Here is a 15,397-nt window from a genome sequence, read left to right as displayed (position 1 = left end):
TTAACACATCGCGAGGTGGCGACCTTAGCCCAAGCTTCGGCCTCACTCATAGCATTTATCCATATTAAAAATAGCTCTGCGATGCGCGCCTGCCTCTGTAACACCACGTTCCCCGTATACGCTCGCCCCGAGAAAAATCGTGGCCAGGCTAGAGGGGAGACACAACGCGCATTGCGTTTCCCTCAAGTCGGGCCGTGATGTTCTGTTTACTCTTTAACATGCCGGGGAATGGCGACCTTGGTCGACGCTCTTCTGGCTGTCGCAGCGCTTTCTCTGGTTACGCTCTCACTGTGAACTACTACAGCAACCACAAAGGTTTGTCTAATCGTTGATCATGGACGTTAGTCGTCAGAATGAAGATGTGCCACCAAGCATCAACTTGGGTGCATCGAAGTTAAACGGTGCTATGGCTGCTGAACACTAATAGGCATTGTGCAAGCTCTCTTGTATCAATGTACAGTAAACGTTCAACTACTTCTGTAAGGACACGTTTTACTTTCGTGTTATACCGATTCCTATGGCGGAGGAATTAACCATGTCTTCTTTTTTATGAAAAAGTTCGACCTATAATATCGGTTTTTACGGTATACAAGCATACAGAACGTCACGGAAACAGCAAGAATTCACATGAGGTGTTCCTATAAATGCTACCACAATAACTCGCGAACCATGAAACATTCTCTTTGAGAATGAACGCATAGGACTACGCAATGAGTGACACAGTGGAAGATGACAGGCATAGAACTAATTAATCATTAGACAACAGTATTACCGCTACAACAAGGACCACTGCAAAATCAGCTTGTTGTCTCACTCGTGTGAAGTGGCCTGTGAGGAAGTTCAAGCTAGACTAAAGCAAACAAAAAAAATCTTCGCTGTAAACAAAGTAGTATACCCTCTTTTGCTCACCCGGGTCTGACAGTTTTCGAGGAGCTCTTGGACGTCTCGCAGTCGCTCTTCGCTTTGGTACTGAACCTTCTCCTCCATGTCGGCCATTCCCTGCTTCAGGTTCTCCATTTCATTCTGATGCAGCTCGATTAGGTCGTTCATCTGCTCCTCCAGGCGCTGCATTGCCAAAGGTAAATCAGTAGACGACACCTCAACACGAAAAGAAGAGAGATGAAAGCATCGAAACAGGGCGAGAAGGCAGGTGCTCTCATGCTGAATTAGTGCCACACCATGGTAAATGTGAGCAGAGCAAATGTTGGGCTAACTGTTTCAGCTGGCGCTTTTACCTTTTTCCTGAGAACGTGAAAAATGAGCTGCCCGTAGCAAAAGCAAACACGCCTACTTAAATCACAGTAGCTAATACAACCCAATTATTGATCTTAGAAAGAATATCTTGAGGAGCTAGTTGGTTCATTTTAATGACTTGCTGGCTGGTGTGCCAATCGGGAGACAGTACAACACACAAGAGAGAAGAGACAGACAGAAAAATTAACCACATTTTCGGTGTCCCTTCTTGCATAGTGTAGTGCTCCCCTATTCAAGCATTTATTAATAATCATTTTATTGCTGTTAACACATTCAAAAGCACTGTAAAGCCCCATGCATGTTAATTTTATAATGCTGGATAATTATAATGAAGCTTCTTCCTCTTGCTAAGTTCAAGTGAATCCATCACAAAATATTTCAAAGTGCAGTGGCTGGCACACATTGCTCCCCATCACTGTTGTGTGTGTTGTGCCTGTTGTACACATCACACACAAAGAACTACTTTGTTGGTCCTATACAATGACTTGCAACTCCAATAAAGAATCAAGCAGGAACAATAGAAGATGGCTACCAGAGTAGGCAAAGGTTATGCTGTTTGGCATACCTCTCTATCCATTAAATTACGCGTACGTTCAATTTCATCTTTTGGTTATTTGAAGAGTCAGTTTTTGTGGACGCATACCGTTGCTCCTCACAATTCAGCACAGGCGTGACCGCCAGACATGTGGTCGTGCGCCAACCTTTCTTGCTGCCAAACAGGCATGGGTGTTGTCTATGTAGTGGCCAGAAATTATGGTACTCACCCTTTTCTACACAAGCGCCCATGTAGAGCCCTTCTGCATGACCCAACTATACCAGAGCACGAAAACCAGCTTTACCCCACAAAGAAAGATTCATTCTAAGATTTCTTCAAGTGCAGGAGACATATTACCAAGTTTTATTTCCAATAACCCTCCTCTACTTAAACGTGTGTGCCAGCCACTTCATAGTGAAATACTTTATGATGAACATCAGCCATCCAGCTTCACTTGCCGTCCAAGCCACAATGAAAGTTACGTACAACCTTCGAGTAGCGCAAGAAGGATGAACAGAAAAAAATTATGCAGGTCAAAAATGGCCGTGCGGGATGGTTGGTTGAATGCAGGCCAAATGACCTGCATTCAACCAACCATCCCGCACGGCCCTGTGATATCCTAAAATATGTGCACGTTCCACCAACAAGCCTTTCCATAGTGCTCGTTAAGTAATGGTCGCAGGGAGTATGCAGCGATAGTCCTCAGACTGGCCTGCCATAGATGCAAAAGTCACATGCCCCGGCGCATGCGACTCAGTACAGCCTCGTTAAAGAGCTTCGTCGGAACAACTTAATCAGGGCCAGGTGCAGTGCAGCAGAGAGCAGCCAAAGCAAGAGCCCACCTCTGTAACATCGTGCCTGCAAGCTGCTTGATCAGCGTGCCAGCACGAAGCTGGAACCAGGGGCATCTGGCAGCATGTCAACAGAGAGCACATAGAAAAAAATTGGCATCAGCTTTCGATTGACCCGATATCATTAAAGGGCCCTGCAACACTTTTCCAAGTGACCATCGAATGGCTTTATTAAAGGAGTTTATTGCCTCATGAATCGACCACCGCAAACATTTTCAGAATCCGCCAAGTACGAGCGGAGTTGTGGGTATTTGTTGCACACTGTAACTGCTTTCTCTCTTCTCTCGTCCTGACGAGCGCGCTGGAAGCTACGCAGGGAGGGATGGCACGGGGGAAAGGAGTTACGTCACGCACACGTCATGACTTTGAGCACTTTTTCTGTTCTTTTTTTTTCTTCGAATGCGCAGCTTACTTTCAGTGTGATTGCAAGGCGCACAGGCATGCAGCGTCCACCCACGGCGGTCACGGTAACTATGCAGCTCACGATGCTCAAATCAGGCAATTGCCGTGAATTTGGGTGTATGGTGCAGTCATTTGGGTATATGGCATCATTTGTCGAGAGAAGAGGGAACGATTTCTAGCTGACTCTGAGAATTAATTGTAAATTTCAGGCCGCGTGCTGCGCTATAACGTTTCGCGCGCATGTTCTCAGGAGCGTTGGCTACCGATCGGCAGCATTTTCTGACCATGTTGAAAAAGTGTTGCAGGGCCCCTTTAAAGGGGTCCTGCAATGTCATTTTAAAAAAATTGAGAATGCATCTTAAAGGAGGAACTAATCTGTTCCAGCAAAAACTGCGTATCTGAAAGTGTCTTGTATGAGTGTAGTTATCGGATATCAAATGCTGCTTCGGCCACTTAATTGCAGCCTTCCCTTACTCTATGTTATTTCTACTGTGGTGAAAGCTGTGCCGATGTGCTGCAGTGCTTACACCGGACCACTCGAACTTGCTGCTGTGCTCTCATATCACCTTTCAAAACAGATGGCTAGCTGGTATCTTGTTGCCGGAGTAATAGTATCTGCAAACTGGTACTGCTCTCCACTGGTACCCGTGGCAATTACTAGATTCAACTTAAAAGAATGAAAGTCCATGCTCTCGGTGCATCGCAACGTGTACAAGAAGTGGTGACTGATAAATAAATCACGGAGTGAGAGGGTGGGGGGGAGGAGGCTGCCGGTGAACACGGTGCAGGCTGTGTAGGTCTTCCACTTCAAAGACATCTACGTGTTCACACGTTTTGTATTTCGCATCGGATTAGCCTGTGACGCCCGCATCAACAGTGTTCACACACCACCTGCGCTTCACTTGTGATGGCACCAAACAAGAAAACTGCTGCACCAAGCACCACAGAAAGGCAACGACATTGACAGCACTTTTAGTCAAGTGAGAGTCACACCAGCAGGAAGTGGAACAGGTAGCATGCCCTAGCTCGTTCATAACGCATGCTACAAACTCTGCCTTTCGCATTCCAGACTCTGAGCATGTCTTAACTCAACTGGCTTTTAAAAAAAAGCCGGCAGATCCCACGCATTGTGGCAATCGATGTAATGCGAAGCAGTCGGCAAAGAGCTGCATACATTGTCTTGTGTGTCATTGAGGAAAATGCGTGTCATGGTTTTCATGTTAACTCCTATTTATGTTCGTCACACAGTAACGTCGTGCAATACCAACTTCGGGGTAGATCAAGCTAGCGAAACGGCCGCCAGCGCACCATGAGCCTGGCACGTAAGTCATGCTGTACATGACATACGTGTCATGACTTTCATGTTAACTCGTGTTATTTATGTTCGTTACACAATCTCGTCGCGCAATACCAATTTCGGGGTAGATCGAGCTAGCGAAGCCGCCGCCAGCGCCCCATGAGCGCCACCTCAACATTTCTCCAGCACTACCATGAAGGAGAAGATTTTTTGAACAGAGGTCACAGGGGACGAGACGTGAATCATTTTCAAAACTGAAGAAATGAAAACGCAATCCAAAAAGTGGGAGCATTTCGATTCCCCGAGAGTAATGAAGTTCAACTAAACCTTCTCCAAGAAGTGTATGGCTGCTGTGTTCTCGGACTCTTGGAGGAATTCATAGAACCTGGCATGACCATCACTGCAGCCTCGTACAGCATGACTCTTGAACGTCTACGAAGGGCAATTCAGAACAAGGTAAGAGGAATGTTGTCATCAGGCATTGTCCTTTTTTTTTATGACAAAGCGTGACCGCACAGTGCAGCTGCAACAAAGAAGCTCCTACAGTGTTTGTGGTGGGAAGTGTTCGATCACCCACCATACAGCCCGGACTTGGCTCTCTCTGACTACCATCTCTTTGCTCACATGAAACGCTGACTAGGAGAACAGGAGTTTGACACAGACTGTGACGTGCAGACCGGCGTACAGAATTGGTTGAGAGCACATTCAGCTGACTTCTACGAGGAGGGTATAGGAATGTTGGTGCCACGCTAAAACAAATGTCTCAATCGAAACAGTGGCTATGTCGAGAAGTAGTTGGTATGTGTAGCTTGTCGGACCTTTGGGCCCTTCTCTGCAGCACGCATGCTGGAAACCCTTTGAAGCAGGCGCCAAAATAACACACGCTGCATTGGCCCTGCACGTGCAATGTGTCAGCGTTGGCTAAAAGCCACAATGGACAGACGCTGGCTAATAAGAAGTCAGCAGAGACGTGGCCGAGGGCTTTTTGGGCCAGGGGGCCAGGCGATACGAAGGTGGTTGCCCGACACGTCGAGCGGTTCCTCTGTGAGTGCTGCAGAGCAGGGTGGAATGCCGGTTCGAAGTGTCCGCTAAAGTGAGTCGTGGGTTCACCTTCCATTTCCAGTTGAGTGTGAGTTTGTTTGCATACCGGCCTTTTTGTTTCACGTTGCATGTTCCCTTGTTGACCGCAAGTCTGCAGTGATTGTCTGTTCCGGGCCTTTGGTCCTTTCCTCGTACGCGTTTGTGCCTTGTTGCGTTGGCGTTGAAGGGTTTCTGATATTGGCTTGCGTCGTGAATTAAACCGGTCCTTATTCCTAGCGTTGCTGGCTCTTTGTTGTATGGACTGCAGCTCATGGACCCCCCTGAGTGGAGGCCAAGGCCTTCATCTGGCGCCCAACATTCTTTTCTCATGTAGTTTTTCTTCCTTTCTCTGGAGCTGGCTTCTGTACCACGGGGACCGCACACATAACGAACCCGCCTCAGTCGGCCCATTTCCAAAGTGATTTGCATCACTCCTATCTCAATGCTTTTGCGTTTCAGTAAAGTTACTGCTCGCAAAGGTGGAAACCCTACTGACCCATTGTCCAGAACAATGCCCAACAAAGTGATACAGGACACGTCCGCGCAAGATACGCCTGGCATCGTCACACAGCTGACTGCGTTGCTCGAACGCCAGGCACAGGTTACACCAGCAGACGGTCTTCGCTTGCAGCTGGCCGTGCCTACATACAGTAATCCCTCGTTATAACGAAATCCCTTTACTTAAAATATCGCTTTATTCGAAATTTCTTCCGGTCGTGACCCAAACGCATGCATATTAAGGCGCATTACTCGAAGCGCGCGATGAGCTTGACCCACTTAGAACGAAGTGGCGAGCGGAGGAGTCGCCGAGCGGTGGCGACCCTTTTGCACATACAGTGTCAAATTAATGCCGTCGACGTCTCAAGCAGGCCCAGAACAGTCCACAAGGGTACCAAACCCACGACTGACTACTGCCTAGTAACGGGTACCAAGCGAATGCCCAGTGTTCCCAGCTGTTTACAGCCGCCGATGGATTTTTCGGACTCCAAAAATACGGACTTCATGGATGTTTCGAACTTCATCGATGCACCACGAAGGTTTCTATAGCACTAATACATTTTCGCAACCGATTTTTTCGGAAGACTTTATGCTCTAAAGTTCGATTTTTCGGACTGAATCACTCGTTTTCAGCCACACCCCTTGGTTTTGAAAGCCGCCATGTTGGATTTTCCGCTGGCTGAGTGAAGTTTGTTGGCTTGGCTTTCAGTGGCTAATTGTGTGTCTTCCAAGATTGGCAGTGCGCACAATTTTGCAGTTTCAGAGGCCATGACCGCTCTTCCTTGGGTGGCAAAATGCTCTAGAGGACGCAGCTTTTCTCTTTCAGTCAGCCTTATCATCATCATCAATACGCCGGTAGGTTTTTTTTTTTTTTGTGCGTTTGTTTTTCCAGTTGTCATTCCACACGTCGTCGTCCTTGTGGTGTGTCAGGTGTGTCTCAGACGTTGTGCGCGTCAGATTTTTTTCTGCCGTCGCGGTGGTTACGGCGCTTGGCTACTGACCTGAAACATTTGGGTTCGATCACGGCCGCGTTTCGATGGAGGCAAAATGCTGGAGGCTCGCGTACTGTGCAATGTAAGTGCAGGCTTAAGAACCCCGCACCGCGTCATTGAATCCCATCAACCAGACAAGACGTGACGTGCATCTTTTTGTGACCGGCGTCAAATTTTGTGTGCTTGGTGCCATGGAGCCACCAACTGTGCCGCCCGCATCGGTAGGCGGCAGCGATCGCCAACGCTCTGATGACGTTACGTCAGCCCGAATACAACCAAATCTGCTCGTCCCCAAGCGTAGCATGAAGCAGAGCATGACTGGAGATTTTCTAGGCTGCTCTAATTCAAGTAGACTTCATTTTAATGTATTAACAACTTTTTTAGTACTATTTTGCCATCCCCGCCAGGTCCTTAAAATTGGTCGGCGACTGTACTGCGGAGAGAACGGTAGCTGTCAAATTCCACAGTGCAGCGCACCAGAACTATTAATTTCGGCCGTAATTGCACCGCCGGGGTCCCCGAAGATTGAATCTACACGAAAATAAAGTTTTCCTGGTGTTTTGCGACGAGAGAAAACGATGGTCTCTTGGATGCAGAAAAGTGGCCAAAAGACCACGGGCTGACTTGTGCCGTAGCGTGGCATGGGGTGCGCTTTGTGATTGGCAATGTGATAGTGGTATTTAGAGTGCTTTTTTTTTCACCTGAATAAAGTTTTGCTTCAATTAATACATCGCCTTCAGACTTCATCACAGTCGTAGCGCCATTAAAGCTCGACTGCTTTAGCTATTCTCGAGTGGTCGCTTATACGCTTATATCGAAATGCCGCTTATAACGAATTTTTTCGCCGTCCCGCTGACTTCGTTATAACAAAGGATTACTGTACGAGGGACACACGGACAAGAAATCGGTTGCAGAATTACAAAATTATCGCGACGCGCAAGCTCTCACAGATGATAATCTCTTGTAGCGCGTTCTGCCCGTCGCCCTTTCCGGGTCCGCCGCACGTTGGTGTCGTCGCCAGTCTTTCCAAAGTTGGTCCCACTTTGAGCAGCTGTTCCGCGCCGAATTTCTGCCCCCCACATGAAAGATGAACTTCACAGCCATACGCAAGCGGAGGATGAAAGCCTCCAAAAATATATACGGTCCTTACTAGAGCTTTATGAACGTGCTGACCCTTCGGCATCTGAAGCAGAAAGAGTGACTCGGGCCTTCAAGCTAAATGTTTCAAGTAAAGCAGTTTTAATTTTCACTCTGGTTTACACTTCATGACTGATCAGACCTAAGAAAAAAAAATACCCCTTGTAAATGACAAGTCGAAGCTTTCACGGCAAAGGGGAGAGGATACAAAGAAAGGCAAGAGAAAGCAAATCAGCTCACCTCGTACCTGTACCGCTCCTCTTGCAAGGCCTGGCTGAAGTAGGAACACTCGTGGTGAAGCTGGTTCTGCAATGTGATGGCGAACAAGTACTACAGTAAGTATTACACAGTTAGCTCTACGAGAACCAGGTATACCATCACTCATACCTAACCAATTGCTACTCAGACCACCGGAGGAGCACTAAAAAAATGAAGCTAAGATAACTTGGATACATTCACAATTACTGCCAATGCACCATGAATTCCTTGTAACAAAAACTGCGAAGGCAAGGGCCACCAAAGCAGAACGTCTGCGCCACCATTAAAGGTCTCCTCACAATGTTTAGGTAACGCAAAGGCAGGTAGAGGAAGTGCAGCAGCAACTGCTCCTGTTAGGATTAAGAGCACACCCTTGTTGAGAACTCATATAAAGGACCCTGTGCCCTTGTTATCATGAAAACTACTTTCAAGGCCTCTGCATTATTGTTATTCTGAAAACTCATTCAAAGGCCCGTATGCCCTTGTGAAAAGACATCTGAAGGCCTGAGTGCGCTTCCTGTTAAAACTTTAAGGCCTGTGCTTTTTTATTGTTAAGACCCCTTTAAAAACCTGTGGACCCTCGTTGTGGTGAGAGCCACCCTTCCCATCAGCAGAGGCAGAGTCACACGTACTCAACATGCGGGGCTCATAACGAGCATGCGATAACTAGCCCACAGAAACTTCATTTCCGCAGAACACAAAGCATTCAAACAGCCTTCTGAAATGTGCCATGCAGAGAGCAAATAAGGAAAACAAAAACACTTGTGATGCAAGCTTCACAGGGGCACCTAGCCCTGATATCAAATAGGGCACGAGAGCAGTGATGCTTACAAGCGTTGGTCGAGGCCACGGGAAAGTGTTCAATGCTGGGAGGGTAGCTAATGTCATCACACTCCAGTCTTCCATCATTTCATTAGATTCTACCTCTATTGTATTCACAGACAGAATCATCTAAATGATTTTTTTGTTTTTTGTTATTGCAGTGCAAAGCTTCCTGGATGTCGAATTACAGCTGAAGCTTCTGGTGAAGCTTGGGGAAAGACCCTTTAAAAGTGCCGCTCGTTCTCTCGACTGTTTTTTTTTCAATGGCTTGCTTTTATGGCTCGTTACTATGGCTTGTCACTATGATAACCTTTGTTGCTAGCACAACTCAAAGCCAGGCACAGGAAGCAGCTGCCGCTATAAAAGGTGATATGGAGCTTTTACTTTGATAGATATTCATAATTTCTTTATCTTACTCATTTTAAATGAGGCATGCGTGCTGTATGCCACAGCTTCGAGCATATACAGCTATGCTACTGACTACTGCAGCATAAATTAGCAAGTGCTTCCACGGAGGATCAAGTGCGCAGGCCAAAAAAAAAAGCGCCTCACCGCTCCAGTACAGCATGTACGATAAATATACTGTCCCTCAGGACTTTAAACATGTCAGTGCTTTAAACATTTCCTCAACCGAGTTCCTGATTAGCGTGCATGACAAAATCGGGAACTGCAAGAGAAAAGACGGAAGCTTTGCGCCGGCACTGTGTCACGATTAGGAGCTTTGTGTTTAACACAAGCTTGTCGGTTCACTTTTTTTTTATGCCTAAAGAAATGGCATAACTGATTAAATCAAGCTTTAAAAAGGAAAGATCATTTGGTTTCCATACAAGATCCTTTTTTGCAATAGGGCAAAAGATAGAAGTGCCTGTTTAAGTGTACACTTATGTGTATCTCTTGGTCATGTTTCGTCCAGACCAGGTAAACCTTCCATCAAAATCTTGATTACCTTTCTTTTTTTTTTAGACATGACAAAAACACATACCGTGCTTTCTATCTACTGCATGCTGTGATTTTACACACCATTCTAAAAATAAAACAGCTTGAAAACGAAGAAGACCACGTGCTCAGTTCTAAAAGCAACTGACGGTTGTTCTAAATACAACTACCTGCCAGGAGCCCGACAAAGAGATGCGAAAGTAATGCTCTACGTGTGCACAGAAATGAAATAGGCAAAAAAAAAAGACGACCGGGTGAGAGAGGGAGAGAGATCAAAGCAAGAGGAATTAGCACGAAGAGATACCGAAGTTTCCAGCTTGCAGGCAGAGCCGAAAATGAACACCTGCAGGACAGAGGGAAAGAGAGAAGGGAGACAAGAGGGAAAGAGAGAAGAGAGAGAAAAAAGCACACTTTGACAAAGGCAGCAATCTGAAAGCAAATGCGCTCCACGAGGGCACAAACAAGAAGTCAAAGCCACTTACAGTTAAACTTCGATACAACGAACTTCAATACAGTTATTAAAACTCGATTTAACGAAACCCAATTTTACAAAGTTCCTGATCTAACGAAGAAATTTCAATTCCCCGGCAAATAACGATAGGGTTCAGTGTTGTCATCAACCCAAATTAACGAAACGTAATGTGGCCACCTAGCCCGATTTAACGAAGTTTGGAACTGAGTGAAAAAACGGTGATTTGCTTTCAACTTTGATTGAGACAGGTTTTTCTTCCAGCTCGAACGCTAGATGTCTTAAATGCTATTGAGTTGAGACATCTAAGTGCCTTAGTCACGGTCATAGTTTTACCTTGATGAGGCTGCACGCCACTCCCATGCACAGAACAACGAACTCGGCAGTCAGCAGCGCTCTTATGTACCGGATGGTGCTAGAGGCGGCAATGGATGCTTTTGTTATTTTGCGGTTCATGCGACAGATAGCACTGATCATCTCGTATATTTCTCATGTGGCCCGTCCTGACAATCACTGCGTTTGTTCACGGTGTCATCACATATCAGTACCCTGTCATAGACCCCCGTGAGCCGGCTCAAGACCTGGCCTGCATCGCCCAGACATGGTGCTCCCGTATATATGTGGGCCACAGACTTTTTAGACATGCACACGTGGGTTGCCAGCAAAAACAGTGCAATAGTAGCTTTTGGTTGTCACTACGTTAGAATTTAATATTTTTATGGATTGAAAAATGCCTTTCTCAATTTTACGAAAATCCCGATTTAATGAAATAATTTGAGCGTGGTGATCACTTAGTTAACACTTTTGTGACCGCACCTATTCCCATCGATAGTATGTTATCGATGACTTCAAGATCAAGTTTTGGCACTCTCTGAGCGGTTCTGGACAGCTAACGCAATACAAAGCATAAAATAGCATGTTTTTTATCAGTTTTGTTTGCGAGTTTGTTTTTTCCACCACAGGGAGATTTTTAAAGCTCGTTCGCAGTCGGGTAGGTGAGCGCTCGTTGTTTCGGACTTCGCGTCGACGCCGCTTGCCGGTGCTCCACAGAAACGGCGAATTTCGACGGATTCCGATTAATATGAGCGGTAATCTCTGGATGATGGTAGCACCACAGACACAGATGACGACTTCGATTCGCCAGGCTTCAGTACGGACGGCAAAAGTGCGTCGAACCTCACCGGAACATCAGCAGCTATCCGCCGTAAGTTTCGTCTTCTCCTTGGGTCGTTTTATCACTGCCGCGCGTCGATGTAAACGTATCCGGTGTGTTCTAAAAATAACAGCTATTATCTGCAAGGTGTTAACTTCGTTCGGGCGGGAGCATTTGGCGCTGGCTGCAGAAAGAGCGCAGTTCTCTTCGCGAAGACGGCGCGGAGCACACTTTGACCCAACGCTCCGGTGTGCTGCGCGGACGCGTCTTCGTGTTGTTTTTTACCGCAGAAGTCATCAGAGAGATATGCAACCACACAGATAAATATTCGTGAATGCATACTTTCGAAAAGCCAGCATACAGTGAAAGGGACGGATCCATGGAGGGAGGTTACTGAAGAGAAGATGAGCAAGTTCATCTCACTCCATGTGTATATGGTAATCGTTAAGCCCCGCGCTTGCATTGGTGTTGGTGTCGACGACACATATTTCCAGGCCTTCGTCCACCATCACTGATGCCGTGTAAAAGGTTCAAGGCTTCTTGAGTGTCTCTGATCTGAAGAAGACGACCGTCGCATCCCACGAGAATCTTCACCCCGTGTCTTCTCTATTGCAACACATGAAACGATTTTTCTACGCTATCTTTTAACCCCGTCGGAACCTTTCAGTGGATGAGAAAATGGTGAAATGTGAAGGTCGGTATGGTATTCGGCAGTATATGAGCGAGAAAGAGGTCAAATGAGGGTACAATTATGGATCTTTGCAGATTTGGAACAGGCTACACTGTTCATTTCAACAAATACACAGGAAAATTGAAAAATACCAGAACTGCAAACTATGCTAGGAAAGTTGAACAGAAATAAGAATTTTTTTCCCGAAACATGCACAGCCAGCCTTTGTTTCACCGCGTCGAGAACCTGCATCGCGCGGTGGCATTATGGGCACTAGTGCCTATATTCTTGTATTTATGCAACTAATCTGTGCACTTACAGAGCTTATATTTCCACTATTATTCTACGAGGGCTTTGCGTTCAAAACGTATATTTCGATTTTTTTGAAATGTTTAACCATTGCAGAGTAGCATTGATGTTTTTATGAATCCTTCTTTCTTTTTGATGCATTTTTCTTTGTTTCATAATTTTTTTATTGAATTCGAAATAAATCCGTTGTTTGGAATTAATACTGTTGGAAAGATCAATTCTTCCTCTATTATTTGATACCCTACACGTTAGCATCAATTATATTCTGTGGCAGGAAAAAAATATTTCCTGGACTAGCCAAAAACAACCAATTTTTCCGCGGTCACGAAAGTGTTAAATCGAGTTTGAACTGTATAACGAAATGCTCAACATAATGAAGCCTTTCAGTTTTTATAATGTCACGTTCATAGAATGCAATGTATCTTTGATGTCAATATAACTGAGCGTGTTTATATCTGTGATTTCAATGTAACGAAGTTTCCCCAATTCGAGGCGGCGTGAAATATATGAGGACACAGAAAGAACCAGAAAGGACCAGGACAAGACCAGTGTCGTCGTATTTTTTGCGCTGTTTCGAACCCATGAAACCTTATTAACAGAACCATACCCTTTTGAAGTTTCAGTGAAACAGCAGATGAAGACCAAGCCAATAAAGTGAAACTTCTACTGGCACCAGCTGTCACATGGTTGACTTGCACACGGTTTTCATGAAAGCGTTTTTAAAATCGCACACCGCACGACAGAGAGCGACCACGGAAGCGGAGGAGCGTGTTTCCTGGGGGCTTCATATTGCCACGAGTGCTTCTTTTGCTATTTTTATGTAACCAGTCCGTTGCACGTATAACTACTGCCTTGCGCAAGCTGCACCCAAATGTCTGAGAACCTTCCAGATTATTTTAGAATCTTCTGATAGGCTTTCATACATTTCTGTATTTCCCAGTCTTGCTGCAGCCTTCTTCACCGTCGCAACCACGTGACAATATTCTGGCAGAAGCTGCAGGGAAAGCATGCATTTCAATGCTCTTCCATCTTCGGAACGGCAGAGAGGGAGAGCGTGTGGCGGGAATCTAGGCGCATCATTATTGTGCACTATTCCATCGTCTCTACTCAACATAGTTCCATATTCTCTGCCGTGCGTGCGGTGCGTTCACATTAGACTGTGCTTTTAAGGCAAAAGTCTTATATGTTCCTATGCGAACATGACCTTGAGTGAAAACCAGCGCGTGTTAGAAAATGTCACATGACCACTCACGTGCCTTTTGGCACTTCTTTGCAGCGTTTGCATGATTAAAAAATGAAAAAAAAAAGCGGCATTTACATGATATAAAGCACACAGCCACAAAGGATGGCTATCACCTTCGAGTAGTTTTCATCAAAACCATAAGGGACCCATGAGTTTTCTGTTATCACCACGTGTCAAGTAACCAGCATAAGTAGCCGCAGAGGCAGTAGCAGTAAACACTACGAGCTCTCAGTTTTCTTGCAAGCAGTCGCGATCATTTAGGAAAAGGAAAAGGATGATGCTGACAAGGCCAGTATCTTGCATGAAACCTTGACCAGCCAGAAAGAAAACATCACTGCTTGTTTGGGGACTTCGCAGAGCTCACTCTCAGCGATCTAAAACTCAAAAGAAGCTGTTCTGCCCTCGGTGAGGAATAGAATAAATTCCCAGCGAATGCAATCGGAAGAGGAACGTTTACCACAAATGAAAGCTTTTTTTTCAGTAAGGGCACTGCTGCAACAAGTTTTAAGCCGTAGACCAACATTTGTTTTAATTAATTGCCCACAGTTGGCAGCCACACCACTACCAGCCTCAAAATTTATGCGGATGCCCTGAGATAAAGCCAACTTACAAGAGTTTTCTTAGGCCAACGCACAGTGGCAACTGAAATTCGCGTGTTGCAAAACGTAAAACGCGGTCACGATAAACGGAGGCGCCGTAACTCGGGTTTTGACGAGGGATGGGCGAATATTCAGGCGTTTCGAATATTCGAATTCGCTTCGATACGAATTTAGATTATTCGAAATTTCGAAGTATTCGAATTGAACCAATATATGTATACATTTCACCGCACATAACCCCCTGTAAAGGTGGTTTCACTGCAGCGTCTAGTTGCTGTGCTGTGAAACAACCCATCCAGGAGAAATCTGCACTGCCGCGAAGCCACACTTTAAGGTTAAATGTACCTATTTTTTAAAGTTTAAAAGCGTTATATGGGCTTATATGTGCTAAGTATAGTAATTTTTAAATTGTAACGTATTGCACCACTTATAACTTGCACCCTACTGCTATTCAAATCTTGATACTATTCAAGGCTGCTTCCACTTCATTTCAAACCACAAAAAGTGACATTCACTCATACCTAATTCTAATCCTTAAAAATATTGTGCAAGGGTCATGACAAAAATGCTCATTTTTCTTAACAATATGCAGTAAATACTATTCGAACTATTCGATTCGAAATTATTCGACCAAATCACTATTCGCTTCAAATTCGCATCGAACCTCAAATTCACTGTTCGCCCATCCCTAGTTTTGACCAATTATTTCATGTGACTTTAAAGCACAGCTCTTTTATTTTTGCAACGTGTGACAGTTTTCGATGCAGCACATTCACCGGACTGAGTGGAGAACAAGTGGATCGGTTCAGTGAACAGATAGCATTGTCGTCGCACCACTCTGGTCAACACATGAGGTTTTGATGACAAACCGCTGTGGGAGAATAGATGTGAC

At 45.4% G+C, this 15,397-nt stretch overlaps 1 protein-coding gene across 5 annotated transcripts in view; it reads right to left on the bottom strand.

Annotated features, from left to right (window-relative positions):
• The window catches only part of LOC119383784 (transmembrane and coiled-coil domains protein 2), a 67,230-nt gene that overhangs the window by 18,196 nt on the left and 33,637 nt on the right, over positions 1 to 15,397 (bottom strand). For 4 of the 5 annotated variants that reach the window (XM_037652086.1, XM_037652083.2, XM_037652084.2 and 1 more), the window contains 3 exons: positions 10,367 to 10,405; positions 8,287 to 8,352; positions 910 to 1,065 (listed from right to left, as the gene is read on the bottom strand). In XM_037652086.1, the coding sequence (XP_037508014.1) occupies positions 910 to 1,065; positions 8,287 to 8,352; positions 10,367 to 10,405 (261 nt within the window). The remainder of the gene's footprint in view (positions 1 to 909; positions 1,066 to 8,286; positions 8,353 to 10,366; positions 10,406 to 15,397) is intronic. The other variant, XM_037652085.2, reaches the window with a different exon arrangement.

The sequence above is a fragment of the Rhipicephalus sanguineus genome, chromosome 2 (genome assembly GCF_013339695.2).
Source record: "Rhipicephalus sanguineus isolate Rsan-2018 chromosome 2, BIME_Rsan_1.4, whole genome shotgun sequence".
Lineage (NCBI taxonomy): Eukaryota > Metazoa > Arthropoda > Arachnida > Ixodida > Ixodidae > Rhipicephalus > Rhipicephalus sanguineus.
This window is presented reverse-complemented; position numbering and strand designations above follow the sequence as displayed.